This window comes from Ictalurus punctatus, chromosome 6, assembly GCF_001660625.3.
Source record: "Ictalurus punctatus breed USDA103 chromosome 6, Coco_2.0, whole genome shotgun sequence".
Lineage (NCBI taxonomy): Eukaryota > Metazoa > Chordata > Actinopteri > Siluriformes > Ictaluridae > Ictalurus > Ictalurus punctatus.
In genome coordinates this window covers 23,812,633-23,839,687 of record NC_030421.2, presented here as the reverse complement: position 1 = coordinate 23,839,687, position 27,055 = coordinate 23,812,633, and the positions used below count along the sequence as shown (strand labels likewise).

Genomic DNA, 27,055 nt, shown 5'->3' with positions numbered 1-27,055 from the left:
ACGAGCGACCAACATCCTTTACTTTGTAGTCTCTCTCACACACTCACACAGATACACAGATACACACTAGTCATTTTAAACCATTTTTATTTTGATGATACAATAGGATATGGTTGGCAAAGTTATATATAAAAAATATATAAAAATGCTATAACAAAACACAACCTGTCTGAAACCTGAGGCAAAAATAAACCTTAATTCATTTAGTAGTGGTAGTGGTGTTTGTGTGTGTGTGTGTGTGTGTGGATGGGTGGGTGTTTGTGTGTTTGTGCTCAACAACAGTCATATAATTCAAATCCCAAACAATATTAGTAGTTTAGAGCACTAAAACATTCGTATTTCTGGAGTGTCTTGTGGAAAAGACCCTTGTCACAAGCTGGAAACATATGGCTCACGAGGATTCAAGACCAGAGTCAATTATTGTAATAATAATAATAATAATAATAAAATAATTAGGTCCTTGGTCTGTTCTCAGGTCTAAGGCAGTAATTATATTCACACCCCCATTTTAAAAAGAACTGCAATTCACTTGATTGTAACATGCAGATAGACAGTACAGTATTGCTTTTTAATCTTTAAATACATTTCAGACACAGCCCCATATCCATATTCCATAGGTGTCATCATTGGATGATTTTGTTATATAATAAAAAAGACAAACATGAAATATTGAACCTCTTTACTGGCTCACACACCCCAGTTTAAAAACCAATGGTTAAAAGGTTGTGTTGTTAACATTCACAGATTTGACTGGGTCAAAGAGTATTAAATTGAGGTTTTTGGTTAGTTCAAGCTATTGTGCACAAAACTTCTGTTCATAATCCTTTGCTAACCAGTTCTTATTATACCAAAACCACGACTCCATCTGCTGATTCTGTTATTTGTACATCTTGTGAAAATGTTTTTTTTTTCCCTTTGGTGTAATAATTTAATTCCTCGATCCACATGCCCACATATATGCAGCATAAAAACCCTTAGCTCCGCCCACGCCCCCCTCTTCCTCCTTTTCGTGGACGGCCTCTAAGCTGTCTTTGGTCCTGCTGCTTAAGGTCCTGTTTGGGAGGCTTCTTGCGTTCTACTTTAATCCATCCTCCTTCTGCAGCTTTGGCATCCTCTTGCTCATCTTTCTGTTTTTCTCCTACTGTTGCTGGTGACAATCCTGGGATTATCTGCAATTGATTTTGTGGTACTACGTAGTTGGTACGGTGTCGTGCTCCTCTAGAGCTGCCATGATACGTATGACTGCCCCCTCTAAACATTCTGTGGTCTCCTCGACCAGTCACATTTATAGAGCTATAGGAGCTTTTTTTTTGGTAGCTGTACATGTGTCTACTGCTATGAGAACGGTCTCTCTCTGATGTGCTCTCAGAAGTCGTACTGGAGGGGCTGCTACCCTTTGACCCCAGGTGGATTGAGGACAGTTTGGTTGACAGTGTTGGAGAGGAGCTTCGGGAGTCGGCCAATTGTGAAAGTGGACTGCGACTGGGTGATCTTCGCACAGCAGAAGCATATGACGACTGATTACCGAAAGCGGACAGGAACTGTGGGAGGGTCATGCTGTCTGAGTGGTTGCTCTGAGTGGCACTGTGGCGCTCCTGAGCTTGGTCCTCTCTGAGCTGCTTTGATCTCAGACTGGAAATCCACTGAGGATCAACACCTGTGAGATAATTCAAAAGACAGTTGAGTGCAAAAATTTTTGTGTGTTTCACATATGTTCATTCAATATCACTAGTAACAAAAATAGTTTGTTTTAAGAAAAAGAGTATTTTTAAAATATGATATAAATATTCAATAATAACTACTCCCTTTGCTTTTATAACTGTCTTTCCTATCATCTCAACAGTTTTGGGTCCAGTAAGCTTTAATATACAGCTCTGAATATGTCTAGAAGTAAATGTCTGTTAAAATTATTTCATATGTCATTAACTGCCTTTCCATGACAAAAAGTCTTCTGTTGGTTCTGTTTATTTTGCATTGTTTTGAATTGGTGTCTTATTAATGAACACACCCACATTTCATTTGTAACATGTTTGAATTTTATTTTTAGTAGATACTTTGTAACATCATGGTACATTTTCCTATTTTTCACCTAGAAACCATACATACTTTTGCACTGAACTGTCCATTATACAGGCACCTTGTATCCAAAAGCACAGAGATCAATATAGTGTACTAGCACAAGTAAATTTTTTCTGTTTAACTGCAGAAAAATATGGCCAAAAACATGGCCAAAAGTTTGTGGACCCCTGACCATGACCATCACTTATATGTGGGCCTTCCCCAAACTGTTGCCACAAAGTTGGAAGCACACAATTGTATAGGATGTATTTGCATGCTGTAGCATTAAGATTTCCCATTGCTGGAACTAAGGGGCTGAGACCAAACCTGTTCCAGCATGACAACTCCCCTGTGAACAAAGCGAGGTCCATTAAGACATGATTTGATAAGGCTGGTGTGCAAGAAGTCAAGTGTCCTGCACTCATCCCTGACCTCAACCCCTCTGAACAACTTTGGGATGAACTGAAACACAGGCTGGCCCAGGCCTTCTCATTTGATACCATAGCCTGGCCTCACTAATACAGCTCTCTTGGCTGTATGAGCTCAAATCCCTATAGCCACATTCCAAAATCTAGTCAAAAGCCTTCTCAGAAGGCTGTTAAAAAAGGTGGACCAACTCCTTATTAATGCTGCTGGTTTTGAAATGGGATGTTCAGCAAGAACATATGGGTGTGATGGTCAGGTTTTTTGGCAATGTATTGTATAAACTTTATATTACCATGCTTTAGGAAAATGATGAGACAGTTGGTGAATGCCAAAAATAATTCAAAATTAGTTTTGTTATTTCCCCGCAAGTTGTACTAGGGTATAATAATTGATTTCAATTCTCTTTACCACTTCTGTTTCTATTTTCATTCATCATCGTAATTAAATCCAGACACTTAACATTACATACAACCTCTATATTAAGAGAACCTTGCTCTAATTTTTAACTCACAGTGTCTATGGTTCCAAAAAGTAAAGATTACTATTACCAGAGTTGGAAGCGCTCCTGTAGTCCCCGTCCCCATTTGTTGGTGCTGTTTCTATGAGCAACTCTACACCTCTGATTTCATCTACCGCACTGACCAGGCTCCACCGCACTGAGTGCACATGTCTTGTGCTCCTTGGAGACCTGACATCATTCTGATGAGACAATAAGCACAGGGTGGGTTATGCATAGATCCAAACAGGAACCAAGCCCTACAATCTTCTTCTAGTGCCCTACTGAATATTTGACATGCCTGGATAGATATATGGAGAAAAGTCCATACTTCACTTGATGTGGTTGAACAAGCTGTTGGTTTAATGGCTTAAATCAAACAATCCAAGTGAAGTGTAAGGGAAAGAGTGATTCTGGTTTGGTCCAGTAAAGAGGAGAGACATCTACATTCACTCTACTACAGATCCTGCCATTTTTAAAGTATATATCAGTGTATAGAGAAGCTAAAGCTTGAGCATGTTTGCAGAGATACGTTATGTTCCTTGCATGTCTTGTGCACATTTTATGTTTTTTTTGTGAATTTCAATTACCTCATAATTTACAATGCAGTCGACAGTCTGTTTGTCAGATATCCCAACAATCCATTTCTCCATTACAAATGGTGGCTGAGAAGAAAAAGTACATATGTTCATTCATCAGCTCACATCCTATACTGTGTTGTGCATTATAACCAATATGGACAAACAGAATGTACCTTGGTCATCTTTGAGACTTCCACATCTGGTCTGTTTGCATTAAACGTGACATCTCTGATATAGGTTAAAGCGACTTCATCTCCGTCAAGCTCCAAGTACATTTTCCATTTGCAGTCCTGCAAAAAGGCATATCGAAGACAGTCAGAAGCTGTGGTCAGTTATTAGCTTGTTTTTGCATTATCATTGTTTTTAATAGGCAGGAGCAGAAGCTACTTGTGTCACTTCCTGAAGGGCCTCAAGTACAATGAATAACAGGGATGGACAATACTGTGCAGGCACAGGCATAACGGTAGCAAAATAAAAAATACTGTGTATAACCTTTAGTGTGGCTGTGTCATATCTGGACAGCATGGTGGTGTAGCAGGTCACAGCTTCAGGGTCAATCCTGAGATTGTGGAGTCTGTGTGCTTGTAGGTTTCTCCAGTTTTCTCCCACTTTCCAAAAACACACCAGTAGGTGGATTACTATGTTAAAATTGCCCAAAGGTGTGAATGAGTGAGTGAATGTTTGTGTGCAATGGACTGGCATCCCATCCAGGCTGTATCCTGCCTCATATACAACGTTCCCAAGATAGAACCATGCATTGTGTATATACACACTCATTCCCACCTCATAATAATGAGTGACATTTATCAAATTTTATTCTACATGGATAATGTATTGTATGTTACCCAACATTTTTCCCAGTGCTAAAGAGCAGTACTTTGCTACCTTGCCCTATGTATGAGGAAATCTCCTCTCTTCATACACATGGAAGACTACAAACATGTGCATTTGTCAAATGTGGGTTCATGCCAGTTCAGTTGGTGAGTGAATGAAGGAGTGACAGCTAAAATGCTTTCTAAAATGCAAATATCCCATCGCACTACCACAAGTACGAATTTCATACTGCTCACGTAGAGGTTACTGTGCAGCCTGCAGAAAATCATACATAGGCCTACTGCATCGTATAGCTCTACAGAAGGAGTTAGTAAGCAGTATGAGTCGTTGGTTTGGTTTTGGTTATTGAGGATGGGCATTGTAACTGTTTAGCTATTTAAATATCTACATTTTAATATTAATAGTATTCAAATATCCAAACAAAAAATGTAAGAATTGTTTATTGTCATGTAACCAAATTTAACTGGAAAAGTCCAACAGAGATGGAAAGAATAAGCTGATGTAGCTTGTATATCCATTCATTTAATCGTTCATTCTTTCATCTTCAGTAACCGCTTTATCTTGGTCAAGGTTCTGGTGGATTTGAACCCTATTCCAGGCACCCGGAGCATGAGGTGGGAATCCACACTGTATAGGACACCAGTTCATCGCAGGACACTATGCACACATTTTCGCACTAAAAGGCAATTTAGAATCCACCTATTAGCATGTGGGAGGAAACTGGAGAACCTGGAGGAAACCCACACAGACATGGAGAGAGCATACACAGAAACTCCACACAGGCAGTAACCTGAGCTCACGATCAATCCAGGGCTGTTGGCAACAATGCAGTGGGTAGCACCACCATGCCACCCCATAGCTGGTATAGTATTTCCAAATAGAACTTTGCCTAGAAATGATAATTTCACTTGACATTAGATGTAATATTAGCTGTCCCAACATACTCTGTATCTGATACAACATACAATGTTGTTTGTCATTATGAATTTTTTTTGCTCCAAAACCCGATCAAAAAGCCAAGTACTGAAATGAGCTCAGAGATCGGCATATGTGAATAACCAGTATATCATCCAACCAAGCATATTGCTCATTAACTCCATCTAAATGACACTACGAAGAATTTTAGTGGAATAAACAAACCCTTGCAACAAAGGGAAAAAATCAGAACCAACCATGAAAGCCTCAATAAAAAAAAGACAAAATGTGCAAGTGAGCTTATAACATCCACTCTCGTTCCCATCATCAATGCAAATGTGCTCCTCATCACAGGACAGGTTACAATGTGCTGGCTGGCTTTGGACCCGGTGCACATGCTGACGGGGCAATAATGATTCCTCCATTCACCGGTCATTACTTAAAACACACTGCTCCTGTTGCAAGCCAATCTACTGTGTACTAAGATCAGAGGGGTACACATCACAGGAGAGCCAAAACACACATCTTTACATCCTCACAAGTGTGTGGTGTGAGTGTTAAAATGAGGAGTGTGCCATGGATGAGAGTGTGTGTGCTCTGAGGGTGTGTTATGTGTTTAGGACTGAGTATGTGTGTGTGTGTTTGCTGGATGGATCTCAAAGCAGCAGTGTCAAAGGTCCTGAGTGTGTGTATGTCAGAAGCCGTGTCTCGCTGTAAAGGTGCCAGACTCCTCCTCATTGGAACAGGCTGCTAGCGCCTTGGCCTGGCGCTGTTGGGCCTGGCCTAATCACACCAGCAGAAACAATGCGCCGTGATGGCGGCCAGCGCAGCGAGCGTCTAATGACGCCTCATACATAATTCAGCACCTTTCCCTCGACTCAGTGCTGATATCCTCATTAACAGCACACTCGCTGCCTGTCAGATGGCCAGTGCACAATCGCAGGCCCCTCATTTAGTCTTTGAGAAGTGCAGCTGCTACCATGACACCGCCAGAGAGAGAGAGAGAGTGAATGAGAGAAAGAGAGAGAGAGGGAGAGAGAGAGGAGAACAAGAGACAGAGAGAGGAAGAGAGAAAGAGAGAAAGAGAGAGAGGGCGGGGGAAGAGAGAGAAGGAGAGAGCGGGGAAAAGTGAGCAGAGCTGGTTTGTTTTATTTAGTCCAAAAGAACCTTCCAGTTTGTAAAAACAAGGCTGACACAGAGCCTGACACCAGGCAGGGGAAAATAATTAGCTCTCATTTTCTCAGCCTCCTGTTTCCTTCTCCCTGCTGAGTTTCCTCCCCACTAAACCACCACATGTCAGGAGAAATGGGAGGCAATTAGCAGCCTCGCTTCAGCCCTGCTGCACGCACTGAAAGGGGACTATTTATGATGGGACAATGAACAGCTGAAAGATTAAATAACATTTGCCTTTAAAAAAAAATAAATGACTTCTGGCTAAATGGGCCATTTTTGATTAAATTCAAGCAGCAAGTGGAGAAGCGGCCTTTCTCCCCTCTTTGAGACCTGAACAAAGCCTTCGCAAGCAAGAGGGGGTGGATGCTCTGTATCACTCTAGATAGAAGATTTATTTATCTTTTTTTCTGTTTATTTTTAAAGGAGGGAAGAAGAAAAAAAATCAATCTTGCAAACAAAAAAATGTGCTCAGTGAGACGGTGGTCAATAGCTGATGGGAGAATAACAGGCATCTTTACTTAAGGAAATGGCAACTTCAAGGTGAGTGTTGCCATCTTGACATCCTAAAGAGTCTCGGTTCTATACACTGATGACAAGTCATCACCCAGGGAACGAAAGACCTCAGTCTTCAGTGCAAATAACAATTCAGAATAATGAATGCAAAAACATATCTACGCACTATGTGTGGTGTGAGGTGAAAAATAAATGAAGTATGAATATGAATCAGCAGTTTTAAAACTCTGATATAGAGCTAAGGGCTTTCTAGCTGTAGACACCAAACATGTGTCTTTAGGCCTGGAACTTCTAAAGTTCCTATAAATATAGGACTTTGAAAATAAAACGTGCATGACCAAGCTTTGTTTTAAATTTAAAAAAAATTAAATACTTAAAAGTATTATTTTTAAGAAAAGACACAGATGAAATTTTGAAACATTAAAGTAGGGCTGAATTAACAAGGACTTGAGGATTCGACTAAGTGTACTTAGAGCTAATCAAGGATCTACAGTTTCTAATGTTGCGTTTTAATTCAAGTTGTATTGCACCATTTTTTATTTTTGCACCAGTTTCAAACATCTCAACAAGTCAAGAATTAAACCTCTTAATCTCTGATTGTCAGCAAGTCTATGTTTCTCTTGTGATCAATCATTATCAAATTATCATTTAGGAAATTTTGTGTACAATAAGACTAAATCCAGGATTAAATGGCATCTTAAACCATGCTTTCTTATGAACAAGGTTTGTTGCAATAAACAAGTGTGGTGCAAATGAATTAACAGACAAACGTTGGTATAATCCTTATTTGCACAAATGTGTCAAACAGTAGGTACTCTTAAGGCATTTGTTGTACCTTTGGACCTGTTCCTGGTTTCCAGTGATAACCAAATACCAGCTCCAGATTAACAGTCTTCCTCCAGCTTTTCTCCTCCTCTTCTCTGTCCCATTCATCCTGAGAGAGGACACAGGGAGATTTCAACAGGCAAAACCCTACTTACATCATTAACAGTATATTAAAAAATGTAGTTTCTTGGTAGAAAAACCCAGGTAAGGTTCGTGGTCACACAGAATAGGAAACAAGTTATAATAAGACACTACACAGTGAATGTTGAACAATTAAGGAAACACTTATTTACCAACACATTATCAAAGCCAATTAAGAAATTGATTTCAATTATTAACCGTAAATAACAAATCTATGCAAAACAGAGCTCTTAAACAAAACTGTCCATACCTTTGTTAACGGAGGGAAATGGAACAGCGCCAGATAATCATTTCTTAATTTTTCAATTTCAGCCTGGAAAAAAGAATGAATGTTGTCTCTCAGGAACATTATACACAATACATGATACAATTTGATACAAATACACTATTATTATGGAATATCTAATTTTCATGCACAGAGAATTTCATTTTTGGATGAGAAAGGCTTTGAACAACAACAAAAAACCCACATAACTGCAATATAGAAGGAATAAAACACTTCAGAATGTGCTGTTATAGGAAAATATTCAACGATGGGGTGGTGTAATTTTAAGAAGGGCAATTACCAGAGCAAAGTTGATTATTTTCCAGTAACCACAAATCCCGAAGTGTTCAGTTTCTCTTATTCCACAGAAATTTGCCAACTAGTAAATTTTTTATTAATTAAAGAATGACACATTGCACTTTTTTTCACGTTAATGTTGTGGAACATTTGAGAAACAAGTTAGCTCCCATGATCAGCTATAAACAATTGTCTTTGTTTTATACTTCTAAGAATCTGTATCCCTTTTCATCGTGTTATTATACCAAACGGCTTTCCATATCGTGCCCTTGTGCAGCAGTTTCACTACACTACCTTCAGGTGTATGATATGCCCTTTAGAGGAGATGCCCATATCTCTCATGTCTGCCTCAGAGAGGAGCAGCAGCCTGCGGCCAGTGATATGGTTCTTCTTGAAGACATCAGCATAGCGCTGCATCTCACAATCTACCCCACCTGCAACAAAACATCCACAAACACACACGTACAGCAGGAAATCGTACTTATACTACATGTACCGCTACCACTCTGACTGGTACGTATGAAAAGCTGGGAAGTATTTCTGAAACCAAAATGAAGAAGTAAATAATCATCTTATCAGAACTTCTTACCTGTCCCAAAAATCTGTGACATCCAGAAGTACTGTGAAATGGACGACCTTTTAGTAAATAAACCTGTTACAATTCTCAAGTCCTATGTTCTGCTGTGTTGAATAATTACTAACATTTGATCAATTTCTACAGGAAAATTGACATCTTTATACTATAGACATTACAGTTGAGATCAACCAAAAGATGCTCAGTGGATAGAAAAAAAAAGTTGAAGACCTTTATAAACACAATTTAAAAAGAGAGATGGAAAGTGTTGAACTTATATATTATTTTATATATTATATTATTTTGTTTATCCCATTTTGTACATATATTAATAATAATTTAAACTGATTAATATCTTGACATTTTGTGTTACTTGTGATGAAGAAACATGTGAAACTCATGGTTTGTCTTATTCACGTTGTCACTTACTTAAACTCACACATTTTATACTACTATCGGGACAAATATAAGCTATAGTAATTATTTAAAAAAAATCACTTAATATAAAATGACTATCAAATCAAAAGAGATGCCCTGGGTTGTCTAAAGAAGACGTGAACAGAACACAAGAGCTAAAACTGTCTGTACTGTCTTAATCAATTCAATATTGTAATGCACATTTAACACTGATACTGACCACATGCTCCTCTGTCCAGACGTGGATGGCCAGGTTCGGGAGCAGCTACAGAGAGAAAGAGAGAGTAATGCATACAAACAGTGAACTCTTATTACAGAATGGTTTGAATTTACTCTTGAATGCTATAATGTTAATGTTAATGCTATAATGAGTTTACTCATGAATGCTATAAAGCTAACATAAATTCCATCAATTCTTTAGGAAGCTAAAATGCATACAAAATATAATATGCAGCACTTTTGTATGAAATGTCCTAACAAACTCCAGGGGGACAAATGCATTAAAAGTTAAATGCCAGTCAAAACACAAATCGCATTATTAGCAGGTAAAATTATAGCAAAATAACACTGCTGTGCAAAAAGATGGTGAAGGAAATCAAAATGAATCAGTAATCCATGCATGGAGTATGTCAAACCTCTTACACGTGCATGAAAAAATATGGAGTGTGGGATGGAAAGAAAGAGAAAGCACAACTGTTGTGTTTTCCCACTGTGTAGCCAGATGGGCCCTCAACTCCCCCGTCTGTGTACGACACATATCAGAGGATGTAAACAAAATGATAATATTTTTTTAAAAAAAATAAAAAATCTGCCACACGTCAAAGCTCCATGACATACATTTGCCTAATTAGAGTGACATAACAGTGCATTTCGAGCAGACATCTTGTATTTCACAACTGGCTTGCATGGTTTTATAAGGATGGGAAGCAGATTGTTGACAAAGAAGAGATGGGATGAAGGGAGGCGTGGAGACAGTCAGCACAAATGACTCTGTAATTGAAATTCCTTTAAGAGCTCAGCAGAGTTCAGCAGGGTGCAGAGTGCACTCTGTCCTGCTGGTGTTATCCGAGAGAATATGGCCATGATTTGACCTTATGTTCAGATGACGCCACAGGAGCACATCCACACATCACGTCCTGAGATCACATTGAAACCTGAGCTTATTCCGGGGCACATCAATGCAACCCCAAAAGATTTTTGCCATTCCTGATCTAAAAAAGTTGCAGTTGCAGTGTATATGTGCTTTATAATGTGTGCTATGTATAGTCAGACACACTTGTCTCCTGAAATCATGTCATCTGAATCATCATACATTTATGTTTACCATTAAAACTCACAACACAAGAGCTTTATATTAGATTTATGCAAAGTATAAAAAGCAAAATATGGAAGTAAGAGAGTTTAAGCATATTTTTTGTGACAAAGTTTATTGCAAAAGGCAGAAAGAGACAGGATCAAAAAAAGAAAACAGAATATGAATAGAATGTCAAAGGAAAACACTGGATCTAAGATAAACTGCGAATACAAATGCAAAACCTTCTATAATATATATATTGTATGTGTGTATGTATGTATGTATATATGTGTGTATATATATATATATATATATATATATATATATATATATATATATATATATATATGAGAGTTCTAATGAATATATGTTCTACATTAATTTGTTTGTTAAATGCAAACGTTATCAAAGTCTGGGTAGGAATAATAATGTGATACCGCAAACAAGGGCACTCCAAGTACAAAACATAAAAGGAATAAATATTAGAATGTGAACATTTCATTGTGTGTTTTAATGAACAAAAGCAAAAAAATGACTTCATATTCATATCTGTGTATAGCTCATATGCGAGGTATTTACCCTAATAAACCATGCAGTTATTAGTATGCATTCTTTCAATTAGAGTGTAATGTATACAGTACATCTAAACTGCATCAAATCCATGAAAATTTGTAGGAACAAACGTGTTCAGCAACATATTAATGTTATGTTCTAGATTGTGTGAATTTTGTATATAAGGATTTTCTTTTAGATAATCCAAGAACGCAAAGACAGGTTTGCTTAGTCTTTTGTATCAAAGTTTCATAAAGTTTTACCAAAGGAAATCTCTCTCTCTCTCTCTCTCTCTCTCTCTCTCTCTCTCACACACACACACACACACACACACGCACACACTTTCTCTCACTCGCTAGCCTTTCTTGCCTATGTGAGTATCTCACAGCCTCAGTGCTCAAATTGGCCAATCTTAATGTCAGCAAAATGTCATGAATCTTCACTAGGCTGACACGCGGCTCGCTCGCCCCTCAGCACGCTGCTATACGTCCAGTTCATTTGCCATAAATTACATCCATAAGGACTCTGTAGGCGTAGGACCAGCAGGGCTAAGGCAGTCCATATGTAGGAGTGGGAAACAATTACTACTTTCACCTCTTAGCTCAGTCAGAGGTTTCTATATATGTTTATTCGTGTGTTTTGGAAAAAAAAAAAAAACAGTGTTATTATTAGAAAAATAAATCAGCAAAAAAGTGTAATAATTGCAATATCAGGACTACATAATAGATATTTCCTACAAATAGATCTAAAACCTTACAGACAACATTTGTTTTTAGAATTATGAGTAATATCGATCAGTGAGGAAAGCTGGTATAAGACCACAGTTTTTGAGGCCGGCTAATTAACCGAGAGGAGCTACTCCTAATCGCTGTCACTGTCATCGGACCAGCTAAAGGCAGCCATGCTGATTTTGTGTCCTTCTCGCATGGAACAGGTCTTGGAGGAATTCTGCGTGGCCTGCATGCTGACCTGCATGTCCGAGTGCAGGACAGGGACAGAGGGGGCATCCAGGCTGAACACGTCCTCGAAGCCTTTCATCACAGCCTGCAGAGCCAAAGCGCCCAGCTCTCCGTTACAGCATCCCCTTATCTCACACGATAGCTCAGAGCTCTTTGATTCCTCCATCTTAGTCTCAAAATATGACTCTGAACTTATCTTAGTGGCCAGGGGGGCAAAGAGCTGAGAGGAGAGCGGAAAAGGCAAGGGAGATAGAGAAAGTGGGAAAGGGGAGAGGATGGGAGAAAGGCAAAAATGAGACAAAATGAGATAGGAAATGGAAAGAGGGAGAGTAAATAGACAAGTAGACATAAACAAATAGCAAAACCAAACTCAAATACAAGATGGAAAAGGAAATTAGTGATTTTTTTTCATGATAGAGGAATGGTCATACAGAACAGCACCAGGTGAAATGTGAAAATGAGGAAACAAGTTTGTGCCACTAAACATTCATTCCTGTCTCCCTGTTTGTGCTCTGCAAGCATTCTGTAGCAGGCCATGTGAACACATCCAGATTAATATCTGTCAGCATGCTGTGTAGAGCAGCAACACAAACCAAACTGAACGATTCTTTTCACAATACATTTACCTCCTGCCTTAAACGGAGTGAGTGCATGAGAGTGCATGTGTATGAGAAAAGTGGCAGGTGATGATGTGAAAAAAGAGTGAGAAAGCAAGAGAGAGAGAGAGAGAGAGAGAGAGAGAGAGAGAGAGAGAGAGAGAGAGAGAGAGGACTCACTGGAGTGTTGGATTGCTCTATGAGTTTCTTCTCCCACATCTTGAGGCGGCGCTCTCTCTCCTTCAGCTCCTGCTCTTTAGAGCTCAGGTCCCTCTCCAGCTTCTTCAAGCGATCCAGAGTCGCCTCGATCTCACGCCTTTACACGGGGAAACATTACACAAATACCTCAATCTTCATATCACACTATTTCACTATTTCACAGAGACCAACCTGCACACCAATTCAACAATCACAGGGTCCACAAGTCTTTATAACCTACTGTTTTATTGTAATACCAACATTTTTGTTATTCAAGAATGCATTATTCCTATTATTTATTATTATATTATTATAATAACCTTTCAGCACACACTTTTGTTAAAGTGGTTGAAATGAATTTAATTTAATTGGTAGTACCACACATATACCTTGTTTTAGTTTTAATTTCAATTCAATGTTATTTTATTCTATTTTCATAGTGCTTTTTACAATAGACCTGGTTATAAAGCAGGTTTACAGAAATCTGGATATAGATTTAGATCCCTAATGAGCAAACCAGAAGTGACAATGGCAAGGAAAATCTCCCTAACTCATCCTCTTTTGAGTGACACAGAACAGTGTCTTATTGGCTTACTCCTGATATTTGAGTATTGAGTAGGCATTACTGCCATTACTGTTTTTAATAGGCCAGATTATTGTTTCATTAATAATAGTGAGTAGTGATTTTATCTTGTAAAATATGATAGAATTTGACAAAAAGAACTTGTCTTTCATAATAACAGGTCTTAGTAGTATTTGTCAGTCTCATTATTTCCACTACTGAGCATAATTTGACCACTGCGATCACCAAAAAAGCCACCAGAGGGGGCAGTGGGTAGGCTGCAAAATTTTGTCCCACGGCAGTTATTTATAAAGAAGCATGTGACGCAACTCGGACCTCCCACACAGTGCCCTCCAACCAGGCTTCCACTCCAACTCCAAACTTCCCATGTAATTGCTTTCCTTGCTTGTCACTTACTCGACAATCACACACGGAATTTCACATTCACATGCGCCCTTAGCTTACTTGTTTTCCAGACATCACATTTGCTACTTTTATTTTCTCGCCTTCTGTAGGAAGGACCTGAAAGACGGGAATCTCTTGTTCTGCTCTGGGGCCTGTTTCAGCTGATCTTAATATAGGTCTAACATCACACACCCAGAATCCTCCACAGCTGTCTGTAGCAGCACCAAAACACTGAAGCCCCAGACTGCATGGTGGGAATGCTTCATACTGACCATGCTTTACTCCCACCAAATATAAGCCTATCTTAATACTCATCTGCCATCCTATAGTTAACGTTTATATATGAAATTCAGCTATCACAATATGCAGTGCAGCCAGTAAGTAATTAAACAGAGACATCATTTTCATTTCGATTCTGTGCTCCATTTAGTATATTAGATTTGTAATGGAAGAATGACTACATGAATTTAAATTGTAGATTGACAGGTTTATACTTCCCCAGTTTCACGGAGTCCAAGGATCCCAATTCCCTGACATCCCAAATAAGGTAATGAAGGAACCAATATTTAAATTCTCTGTTATTTCTTCTTGATTGTAGTTGTGACCTCAGATCCCTTAAAACTAATTATATGTTATGAGTGTTAAAATACAGTAGGAGCAAATTAAGAATGTAGACATGAGTGTGTGTTAATAATAAATGTAAAGAAAACTTTTCTGCAGTAATATTGTCCTAATTAAAGACACTTTCAGAATATTTTGAGAGACTGGTGCATGATCATGAGAAACTTCAATAAAATTTTGTCTTTATTTTATCTTCAGATAGCTAAAACAGCTATAAACAAATATAATACTTGCATGTATTACTGTGAATTAAAATGTGATGTTCAGGGCTAGTAAATCTCCTAACCCTGCAAAATACCCTGACTTGCCCTGAAAGTGCATATTTAATGCAAACGCTTATTCATTGCTAATTTGCTCAGTTGAAAGAAAAAAAAAACTTACATGAAACTATACCAATACTAAACTATTCTGTCATAAATCAGCTTGAGCATTTTTTGCAAGTGTTATCAACATTGCAGATCAGATCAACAGTAAATAAGGGCCTAATATGTTAGTGATAAATACTGATATTAAATAAAGCTGTTGTGTTTAATAATAAGTAAACACCAGAGCTGGATCTTGAGCAGTTCACATTCCATTACTCTGGTACATGTGCATGCATGACTATATACTGCATATGTGTGTGTGTGTGTGTGTGTGTGTGTGTGTGTGTGTGTGTGTGTGTGTGTGTGTGTGTGTATGCGTGTATGTGTGTGTGTGTGGATGTACAAAACCTTACCTCCACTCTGCTTTGTTTTGCAGAAAGGAGTTGCACTGGTCAGAGAGCTGGCTGTCATTGCACATGGCCTCTAGGATTGACAGGATCTCTTTAAATAAGGGTCTTTTCTACAACAGAACAAAAACATATATCACTGCATATTCAAAAATGCATTACCCTTTCACTGCAACTTTTCTAAAAGACCAGAAATTAAACAATCAGGTGGAATGAGTAGAATTTAACTGTGTTTCTAATTTACACAGAACTGTTGGTTTATCACTATGTAAGTGTGTTTTGTAGGACTATTAGTGACTGTAATTCATCTATCGCTATGCACAATTTGCCTGCCAGATATTATTTGTGGATCATTTAGAGTACAACAGAGACAGTGATGTGGTAGTATATCAGGTTTAGCAGCATTGCTAGGATTAGGGGTTTTTTTTTAAAAGAAGAAGGAAAGGAAAAAAAAACAGAAATCACTACAGTGTTTCAGGAAACCCCACCAAACAAAAATATTCAGCAAGCAGTGTCCTGTGATCAAAACTAACATTGATATGAATAACTGTGCAGGGAAAATGATCTCTAGTGTCTAACTGCACACCTAAAAGGGTTTCCAACCAATTTTATGCATAACTTTAGGCCAATAAGTCTATAAACTTGTTTGTGCTAATTTTGGCACCCAGTTGGCTAGCAGTCATGCATTACTGCAATGATTCAAAATGACAGAATAGTCCGTAACTATTAAATGCCCCTTTAAATATATCAATGCATCATCATTTGGCTGTGAAAATAGATCCTTGGTGAATCACATGCAGCGTTAATATCCAAGACATGACGAAACAAGTCATCATAAGAAGAAATGGAATGGTCTGAAGCACTTTCTAGCTGAAAACAGCTACAAGAAATATTCGTACACAGCCTATAAACAGCCTTTTATTACACGATTAAAAGTTCACTGTCATGTTTAATTGTGAATCTGAAATTAAATAAATAAATGAACCAAAACTGGCTCGTACTGCGCTTATTGACTGGCGGGATGAAGGCTGAGCCAGTCTATTTATCATCTTCACTGAACTGGGTGTGGAAGTGTTTGAGGAGATATGTGACCTGACAAACCGAAGCCTGATGGCAGGATGACAGAGGCCTCCTGGATTCTGGGAGTTTATCATTTCATTCAAATGATATGAAACATTCAAAAGCTTACAAAGTCAGGGCACATCTTAATAAGGATGACTTACTCCTCTTTGGTTCTTAGTGTTTGCTCTGCTACATGTGGAACTGACAGGATTAACACTAACATAAAGATAATAACTGAAGACATTGTATTGTGACTTGTTTGCATTATATTTTATTAAAAGTTTATTGCAGGGCATCCATGCACTATCATAAATCATAACATGAATAAATTGTGTTTGCAGAAACAGATACTGTGTTCTGGAGAGTAAACACAATCTTGTTCGTGACTAATGACTGAATTCTTACCATTGGTTCTGTTTCCCAGCATTTCCTCATCAGGTTTGCAAAACTGGCAGGACAGCTGCTGGGAATAGTCAATCTCTGCAACACACACACACACACACACTACATTACCATCCTATCCACTTTACAACACACAAGCTACAAAGAGCTCAGAACATGGAAGAGAGAATATCACTCTGCAGCAAACAAGGTTTGGTGAGTTTCAGTGTGATCAGTGTGAGTGAATGCAAGTACTGTATTTCTGATCACATAAAAATCAATTATAGAGAAACAAAGAGCTGAGTTCTGTAAATTGTAAATGATTAGTTATGGTTTACCTCATTCTTCTCCACAACCAGCCAAGCCACTTGCAGCCCTTCTAACCCTTTGAAAGGAATCTCACGAGTCAGCATCTCCCACAGAACCTAACACACACACACACACACACACAAACAGAAATAGATATTGTTCTGAAATTTACATTATCAATTATAATGTGTAGTTATAAAAGCTGCACAAATGCCTTTGAGTGTTGATTTTGACCAAAGCTGGGTTTTTCTATCTAGAACATTCTTTGACAATTCTTACGTTAAGAACACATACAAATATATTTTATGTTAGGCAGATAAAGAGCCAGATTAACAATTTATAACTTTAACAGCTGTAGGTTAGGAATAAAGGTGGGTATAAAAACAGACAATTAAATTAGATGCTAATTTATTTTCCAGTCTATTGATGTCTTTCAGTGGAAGTGAAATGGAATATTTCAATACAATTTTCTCCTTTTTTACTTCTGGTGTTACAGAGACTATTAAATGCTAGTACTTTACTTGTGATTGAGATACATGCAAAAGAGAAACCTATTTCAGTTCAGAATTGTGTGTAATCAAGTTTGACCATGTGAAGGGTCCCCCCACACACACACACACACGCACACACAAAACCACACACACATACAGAGAGAGAGAGAGAGAGAGAGAGAGAGAGAGAGAGAGAGACTCACCACTCCATAAGAGTATGTATCACATGTTTCAGAAACAGGAAGGCTCTGAATGACTTCCGGTGCCATCCAGGGGAAGGTACCCACCAGAGACATGTGTGTGGTATGGGAGTGAAATTTAGATGCTCCAAAATCACAGATCTATAATCACATGGACAGATTTATACAAATGTTAAGTCTCAGTGTATGCATGGTAAAACCCATTAATGTATCAAGGAATGGAGCTTGAGAAATACCTTGAGAACTTTGTCTGCTGTCATGACCACTATAAAGAAAGACACCATGTGCAGGTAAGAAAACTTCCTGTTGTAAATAGGCTTCTATTATTGTTGGCCAGGTTTTTAGAATCATAGGAACTTTCTATAACCACTTAAACTAAAGTCTAGACTCACATTCATTGCTTGTGTCTACTGTGCATAGTTTCCCAATAAGCTATACAAAACAATTCATAGTAGTGACTGAATCATATATTTTAAGATGAATTACTTAAAACCAGTCTGGGAAAAACTCATGAGAATTGGCAAAAGTACCATTTCGGGACTTGAGATCCCGGTGGATAACTTTGACCGGGGCCTCTGCATGTAAATAATGCATTCCTGCAGTAAACAAGAGAGAAATTACTGAAGCTATAATTAAGTACAACATAAGCTTTCACAATTTTCAGAATTTATGTTGCTAATTAATACTTATTTATTGATTAAAACTCCTAGTGATTATCCAAATCTATCATTTTACATATTGAGTTTCTAATAAATAATGTCTTTTTTTTGTAAATAGCTCCAGCTACATTCTGCTGCATGTGTATGTTTGTGTGTACCTTTAGCCATCTCTGTTGCCCAGGTCATGATCTGTCTCATGCTGATTTCTTTGCTTGCATCACTTGATAGATACTCATATAATGACCCTCCACTGGCATACTCTGAAATAAATGTCATAAATGAAAGGCAAAATATTTAATGGAATGTGTTTTTAAACTCAAAACAATGGGCCTAAGCTGTAAAAACAGCAATCTGATACCACATCTTTTATTTAAAAGTCTAATTCTACCCATTCAGAGAGACATTGCTGTATCAAATGCTGACCACACAATATTGCTAAATGTCTCAAAGTGTTTGAAGGAGAACACTGATCACTCAGAATCATTATGTCAGTATACAGGGCTCGTGTTAAGCTCATATTTCCATGAAGGCGTGAGAGTGACCCCTACTGTCCAGTGCCTTTCCCATGGGAATATGGCCAGTTCATATGTCCAAGCTTCCCCCCTTATGTAAATATACATAATATATAATATGGTGAAAGTTATATAACACCATGCAGCAATTATTCTCTCAGAGGAAATCATAGTTTATTGCAAATCCTCTATAACAATATGAAGAGGAATCATCTACTATAAAGGCCACAACACATTAAAAAAAAAACATAATGTAATGCCAAATTGAAATAGCCACATAAACTCATGGTTACATGTACACTGCATAATATGTCATCTAGCATTGTATGTTCATTAGTAGAGCTGAACTTTCAAGTGCTAACAGAAATCAAACACGAACATCATAAAATGTGGCATTTATGTTAAGGTTTAATTATATATATATATATATATATATATATATATATATATATATATATATATATATATATATATATAAAGGCACTGCAAGAAAACCTTAAATATAAAGAATCATATATCACAGAAAATTCACTGATGTCACAACAGTTTTCTCTCTTGTGGACTTTGAATTCTTTCACAAAACGTATCCTCCCTACCCTTTATCATGAATTCCTAGATGACATGCCCTACCCATTTCTGGAAAGTCCTTTTTATTGGCATGTGATCAGACTATTAACATATATTGCATTTGACTAAAATACAGAAACTTCATGAATGTTTCAAATTTTATTTGTATGAAATTTATAAGCCATATCCCACATACGCCATTTTATATACAGAAGCGAGAGAATCAGATAAATTGTTTATTAAACACTGAGCTTTGACTAGGCTATTGATATTACTGAAATATAATGGGATGGGAGATTTATAACCCTGCTGATGAAACTGGAAAGACAAGATGCCAGCCAGGCCGGCTGTAAACGTCTCTCCTTTACCTGGTGCTAATTAGGTTGGTCTTTGATAAATAGAGATGGCAGTTCCCTGACAACCCATACTCCATCTACATACTATAGCCTTCCTACTGCTGCACTGATCACATAACAAACCTAGTCTGATAGTCTTTCAAATAAAAAGATGAACATTATATAATGCTCTACCAATAGCTGTGCAAGGCCAAGCCATTCATTTTACTGACAAAGCTAAATAATGTCAGACAGAACACAGGATTTAAACGTCTCTGGTATACTTGCTAAGATTAGGATGTATAGTTTCTTCAGGTTATAGAGAATTATTGTAATACAGAAGTCTGGCTTCAGTAATAGGACAATATTCCTACCATCTCAGGACCAAGTACTTCACAACATTGCAGCATTTGGCAAATGCTTTATATTTATCTCATTTATACAACTGAGCAGTTGAGGGTTAAGAGCCTTGCTCAGGGGCCCAGCAGTGGCAGTGCTGGGATTTGAACTTATGAATAGTTGTCCAACATCTTAACCACTGAGCTACCACTGCCCCATAATATAACTTTAATATAACAATATCAATTATCAACAAGCCTAATGTGTCTACTTCAGAGGTTAGTAGTTATTTTCTATTTTTATGTCATTATTTGGTGCAGGCCACTGAATAAGAGAAATAAAAAAGTCTGACAGTCTAATATGTTTAATAAACTGAAAATTATAACCGACCATCTTGGTGCCTTGACAAGTTACACAAACCCAACAATGCTGACTAACTAGTGATGAATGTAATCAAATGGTCTGTGATTAACAGTTGTTGACTTAGAAAGCAATAAAAAACTTATGAAACTTATTGAGCAAATATTGACATTCAGACATGGCCACAGGTTTATTATTATATATGTATATGATGTCAGTGTTTTTAAAATTATTATTCTGATGAAAATAAGTCATATCGTGAAATAAACGATAGTCATAATGAAGACTCAAAGTAGAAAAAGACTGCAAGGCATAAGAGCTTGTGTAAAAACAGACCTGTGACGATTCCATAGTTTGGGGCCTCAAGAATTGCGCCATAGAACTGGATGATATTTCGATGGCTGAGTACACTCAAGATCTCTGCCTGTGACAGATGAGGCAACAAATAAGAACCAAAAATAAAACACATTGTGACAAACAAGAAAATGATTTTCCATTGGTAACTATCAGAGGGCAGATTTTGACATATTCTGTGCGACTTACAGATTTTGTAACAGTTATTATAACCAAATCATCCTGTGATATCTGATACTTATTAGGTTTCTAACAAAACTTTATTGTAACATCATTTTATGTGTTATATTTGTTTATGAGAAAGGCATGCTGTGTGAGTTGCTGCATGCTGTATGATATTCAGATTTTATTAATAAGCCAGTGTTAGGGATGGCAAGACATCAGGGGCTTCTATGCAGCTCAAAATATTTACAATACTGCTGATATATACGAGTAACCGGAAATCAAACTAATGCTTTACTTACATCCTTGTATCAAAGTTACAGAGTTATTTTGTGTGACCAATGTGTTCATGTAACGTTTTTTTCACATTTTAAACTGCAGATTTTTCAACTGAATTACAAGGATCCAAGTGATACAAAAAAATGACATAGTCGGAGCTAAAATTAAAACATTAAAAAAAAGAAATGACAAAATGACAAATCCATCACTTCAAAGTAATTTGAAGCCAAACATAGTTCTCACCTGAGATTAATATGATTTAATTATGTGATAATTTTCTTTTAAAGACACAGTGCATGCATTTCTAAGATCACAAATGAAACTCTCAGCACCACACACACCCTCTTCAGAGCAAGGGGGAAGCATATTCGAGGCTGGTGCATAGCACCAGGCGCTACATGCAGAGAGGCAATTAAAATGATTATCACACTGACAATTAAAACGCGAATATGAAAAGCACAGGCAATTACGTCGCCCACCTCTTTCTCAATCTTCAGCAGCTTTTTCACCGCCACTTCTTTGTCCTGCGAGATCCAGCAGGCACGGTACACACTGCCAAAGCTCCCGCCGCCACAGTTCTCGTAGAAGTGGATGTCATCAAATTTGATTTGAACGAAGGAGGCGCCAAGAGACGCCATGGCATAATGACACTTTTAAAACACTCTGCTCTCCTGTACAGGCAGTGAGTAGGCAGAAAAAGAGGGGATAGAAATGGGCAAATTAGAGATGAAGTTGATTTGAGTCCCTGTGTGCAGTGACATCCAGGTCTGAGCTGCTCTTGTGTCTACTTTTGTACCATTGTAGAGTGATACAGATAAAGATATACACTCATCCACCCACCATCTCATACACACTCGCTCACATACACTCACACAAACACACACACACAGTTAGAGTTACAGGCAGTATGAGCTCACTGTGCACTGAGTAGCATGTTTGAATCTAGTATCATTGGCTGTCTCGACTGCAGTGGATGTTTTTGCCAGCGGGGAGGGGTGTAATTCCAAATCTGAGTCTGAGGAAGACTGTTTTATGTGACAGTAAATGTAGGTGACTGTGTGTTTTAGAATGAGAGCAGCCTGAACTACTATATGTATTTGTGCAGGCATGTGATAGTCCTCATCCATGCAAGTGCTTTACAGCACATTCCTCCTATGCCCCCTCCTTCAGCCACCCACAGACTAAGTGTGTGAGTCAGATTCAGTCCTATACAGCACACAGGCTCTTGGCCCTGGTTTAGGCTTGAGGTATTCCTGGCATTCAGCCTGTTACACGCTCGTGTCAAACACAGTGCATGAATTTCCGAGATCACCAGTCACCATGGGGAACCTGATACTGTTCTAGAACATTCCCAACCACTCCAGATCAGCTTCAAATAAAAATCACACTCCTGTCTATTCACTCTATTTATATACATTTTGGTTCTTTGATTCCACAGGTTACACACTTGGTAACTTGAATCATTTGACCAGAATCAATCCTATCTGAGAGTTCCACCTAATATGATTCATCTTAAATGAATGTTTTTTTTTTTCTTCAAAAAAGCATTTATCTAGCTAACTAAGAAAAGTGAATATAATGATATCAGACAATACTGTACATAGTGGAGTCAGTGATGTAAAAATGTTAATTTATGCCATTAATTTAAAGCTGCAGTTTGTAACTCTTCGGAGAGATTATAGACCTGTAATAATCATGTAATTTAGAAGTTCACATAAAAACTGTGATTCACAAAATCTGAAATCTGACTGATTTCTTTGTTTCAGGTTTCTGTTTACATGTTTCTGTTTAAGAAATGAAAGAACAAAGGTGCTCAACTGTGCACTTGCAAAAAAAACTTGAAGGAATGCAAGGGGTGAAAAACAAGAATAGGTGAACTGATAAAGAATAACATATTATAAAACATCACATTAATTATTAATGATTTGAAGCCCAGCTTTATCACTTGTCACTGAGCATAACAGATTTGCATATAATAAACCTAACAAGGTCTGATTGCACACTGGATTAGAACCAAGCAGGGCTTAGTTTTTAAAATAAATTGCAGTACAAATGTGGTTGTTAAATGGTAGAACAAGTGTCACATTTCACTCTCTGATCTTATGATCTTAACTTTATGATGCTTTTGGGAGACTGAGTCCAGAACATTACTGCACGTCTACATAACATGGTTAAATGGTGATGCTTTAGCGTATACAAGATTTAATAACCTCTACTCGTCTGAAAAGGCTGTCCACTAGATTGTGGCTGTGTGGCTGTGGGTATTTGTGCGCATTCAGCCACAAGAACATTAATTAGATCAGGCACTAATGCAGGGTGAGAAGGCCTGATGCGCAGTCGGTGCTCCTGTTCACCCCAAAGGTGTTCAGTGGAGTTGAGGTCAAGGCTGTCAGTGCAGTTCCACTCCAACCTTGGCAAACCACATATTCACAAAGTTTGATTTGAGCACAGCATTGTCATACTGGAATATTTTGGACTAGAAAATTTAGTTCCAGTAAAGGGAAATCGTAATACTATGCTACAGCATACAAATGACATTCTAGACAATTGCGTGCTTCCAACTTTGGGGCAACAGTTTGGGGAAGGCCAACATACATGTGTGATGGTCAGGTCTTCACAAACTTTGGCCATATAGTTGCCAAACACTATCAAGTTAGTAGCTTCAGAGTTTCACATATAATGCTTGATATCCGTGTTCACAAAGTCATCGGGTACAAATGTCAAATGTCCCCCATTTCATATACACATGAAGAAAAAGTTTCAGTATTGGGGATAGTCTATCACTTGGTATTGGATCAAAAGGAAAATCAGTGATATCACTATACCTTAAAGATTATTCTTAAGGATTATGTAGCTTGTAATATCTGGTTATGAGATGAGCAAACAGAGCATTCATCTGGATAAACTGCGGTTGGTGAGCTGCTTTCACGTTACACAGCAGTGATGAGGGCATGAGAGTGTTAGAGGCAGAGGCACACAATCTCTCTCTCTCTCTCTCTCTCTCTCTCTCTCTCTCTGTCTCTCTCTCCTTGCAAGTCTATATTTAGGGCTGCTATTCAACAGCATGGGCCGCTCCACACATCCTGGATAAAGGAGAGGACAGAGCGAGCATTACACTGTGTCTACTAAACCACTATATCAGAGGTCAAGGGGAAACCTCGCTATACATAGGCTACACTTTATTCTGACACAACTGCAAAACATCCTTGAAAGTAATAAGTCCACATACCCTACATTTACTGGGCACTGTGCTACTGCTTGCAGTTATTTACGTCCAAGACTCATACTCAAAAGTTATTATTAGCCCAAATAACGTCATCCGGATGCAATGTGCCTGCGTAATTTAGCATAAGGTAGAGACAAGGCCAAATAAATGTACACAAAAAGAAAAGAAAAGGAAAAAGGGGGGGGGGGGGGTCAGAGTTTTCTGGAATGCGCACACTGTACCAAGCGCAGTCACGTGACTGAAAGTGGAAAAAAGAAAGTAAAAGCTCCCAATATGGTCCTGATGCTCTGTCTCAGCGACCCCACCACCGACAAAGCCTCCAAATCCCCTGGCACACGCCTTATAAACCTGAGAAATGAATTTGTGTCCAACTGAAACATTACACATTTTAATAAACTGTCAGGGACAACAAGTCTGTCTCGCGGTATATCTTCAGTATAGCGTGTTTCTCTGTGTAGCAGAACGGGTAAATAATTCTGCTGTAACCATGGTGTAGGCTATCTAAAGGCCTGTCGCACATTAAATCCAATAGTAATGGAGTCTAGGAGACTATCGACTACAATGTTATTTAACATTACACAGCATTGGCAGGGATATATGTATCCTTACAAGTGTACTTGTGGCCTTAAAGTAACGTTTGCGAGGCTGTAAGTATACTTTACAAGTGAGTAAACACTTTTTAGCCAATTGCTAATAAATTCAAGTGACATACAGAGGTGCACGAGCTTGACACACACATGTTACAACCGAGGCTATGTTTAAACTAACAAGAATCTTTTTAAAAGGTGATATTAAATAGTATTTAGTGCATATGTTTAATGCCATGCGATTAGACGTTGCCCCATATATCAACTGTGACCGATGAATACAACGTCACTTCCTGAACAGAAAAGCCGCACGAAAGCGCTATTAGGGCTATTTGAAATATACTTATTTTTACTAACACACGAGAGGGTCAAACAAATGGTTGCATACCAGGTGTTGTTTCTCCGCACCCTGTCCGCTCTTTAGGCTGAATGGACGTGTATGACGGAGGTAAAGGTCGGCAAGGAGCTTGTGACACTCGCGACTCGCCTTTCCGCCGGGAATTCACGTGTTGCACAACTACTTTCATCTGCCAATGTCTAGAAACAGCGGTGGCTCCCTCTTTTACACACACACACACACACAAACACACACACACACGCACACACACACACACACACAAACACACGCACACACACACACACACACACACACACACACACACACACACACAAACCGTCTCACACGTGACAACAGCGCCGCCTGGTGGACAGAAACGATATGTACACCTGTACGTGATTGTCCACCAGTTACTCACTGTAGTCCATCTGTTGTGTCACCCTCCTATATTCCCTCCATCAGTGGAAAAGGACCATTACAGAACTAATGTCAGCAATGTCACTGACATGGTTGTGGTTTGTGTATGGTGCTGATACAAGTGTACAGCAATGTTTCTGGGATTCTTTTAAACACTTCACTGCTATTGCTGAGTTGACAATCAACGAAAAGTATCCCATCAACATCATTTCCTACAGTCTATAGCTTCTTATAACTTTAATAATCTCAAAACTCTACAATGTGTTACAAGTGGCCAATGAGGTCAAAACCAGGGCCATAACCTGGCCTGGGCATTGGGAGGTGTAACCCTGAAGATTTTTTCTTAAGTCGGTCTGTCACTATGTAACTGAACGTCAGTAAAAGAAGATGGCGATGTTGTAATTTTATATCTTCAGGGAATGGAAGCGAGACCAGTCAGACAGGGTTTACTGGAAAATACGTGGAATATCGGCTGACAGAACTCAATTCTGCCAAATGCTAGCTCATAGTCAATGTGAGGAAAAATTAATATACACAGATTAATTTTTTTTAAACCAATAAATGGGTTGAAACTGAAACAGTAACAACCTCTTATGCTGAGCAGGAAAACAAGGTGTGTAAATGTCTATATGAGTTTTAGCTTACATGAACATGATATGAGCAGAGTATAAGGAAAGATAACGTACTTTGCATGGCACTGTAGCAGTTAAACCCATACAGTGAGAACTTAGCTGTGCCTCCCCTTGGCTAGCGACACCAAACTAACCTAGTTAGAAAAGTTCGGTCTGGTAGTTCTACAGTGACAACACCTGAGGCAAGTTTTATGATAAATCCAACTTTTTCCCAATCATATCATACATTGACACGCTCTAAAATGACTGAAAGAACTATGAGTTTCACTTTGTAGTGTATTTTTGTAGGTTTGATAGGTTTTGAAAGTAACTTGAAAGTAAAGCAATTAATAATCTGATTACTTTTTAACATGCAGTAATCAGTAATCAAATTGAACTTTTAAAGTAAATTTAAACTTTTAAAGTGAACTTTTTTTGAGTAACTTACCCAAC

The 27,055-nt window shown here is 38.2% G+C and overlaps 1 protein-coding gene across 5 annotated transcripts; it reads right to left on the bottom strand.

Annotated features, from left to right (window-relative positions):
• Positions 1–70: 70 nt before the first annotated feature.
• Positions 71–25,881, bottom strand: map3k20a (mitogen-activated protein kinase kinase kinase 20a). 5 transcript variants are annotated; one of them, XM_047155976.2, is made up of 21 exons: positions 25,626–25,881; positions 24,250–24,507; positions 21,904–22,095; positions 20,966–21,053; positions 18,675–18,776; positions 18,388–18,453; positions 18,094–18,122; positions 17,861–17,998; positions 17,196–17,282; positions 16,882–16,956; positions 15,421–15,527; positions 13,097–13,232; positions 9,736–9,780; positions 9,114–9,144; positions 8,819–8,958; positions 8,213–8,275; positions 7,832–7,930; positions 3,735–3,851; positions 3,571–3,645; positions 3,033–3,183; positions 71–1,657 (listed from the first exon to the last, which is right to left on the bottom strand). In XM_047155976.2, exons 3-21 carry the CDS (start codon positions 22,060–22,062, stop codon positions 975–977), a joined length of 2,391 nt encoding a protein of 796 aa, XP_047011932.1. In that variant the 5' UTR covers positions 22,063–22,095; positions 24,250–24,507; positions 25,626–25,881; the 3' UTR covers positions 71–974. The 5 variants fall into 5 exon arrangements, with proteins under 5 accessions (XP_047011932.1, XP_017325743.1, XP_047011933.1 ...); XM_017470254.3 differs by lacking the exon at positions 24,250–24,507; XM_047155977.2 differs by lacking the exons at positions 18,675–18,776; positions 20,966–21,053; positions 21,904–22,095; positions 24,250–24,507; positions 25,626–25,881 and having other exon boundaries at positions 18,094–18,160; positions 18,388–18,440.
• Between the last annotated feature and the right edge of the window lie 1,174 nt (positions 25,882–27,055).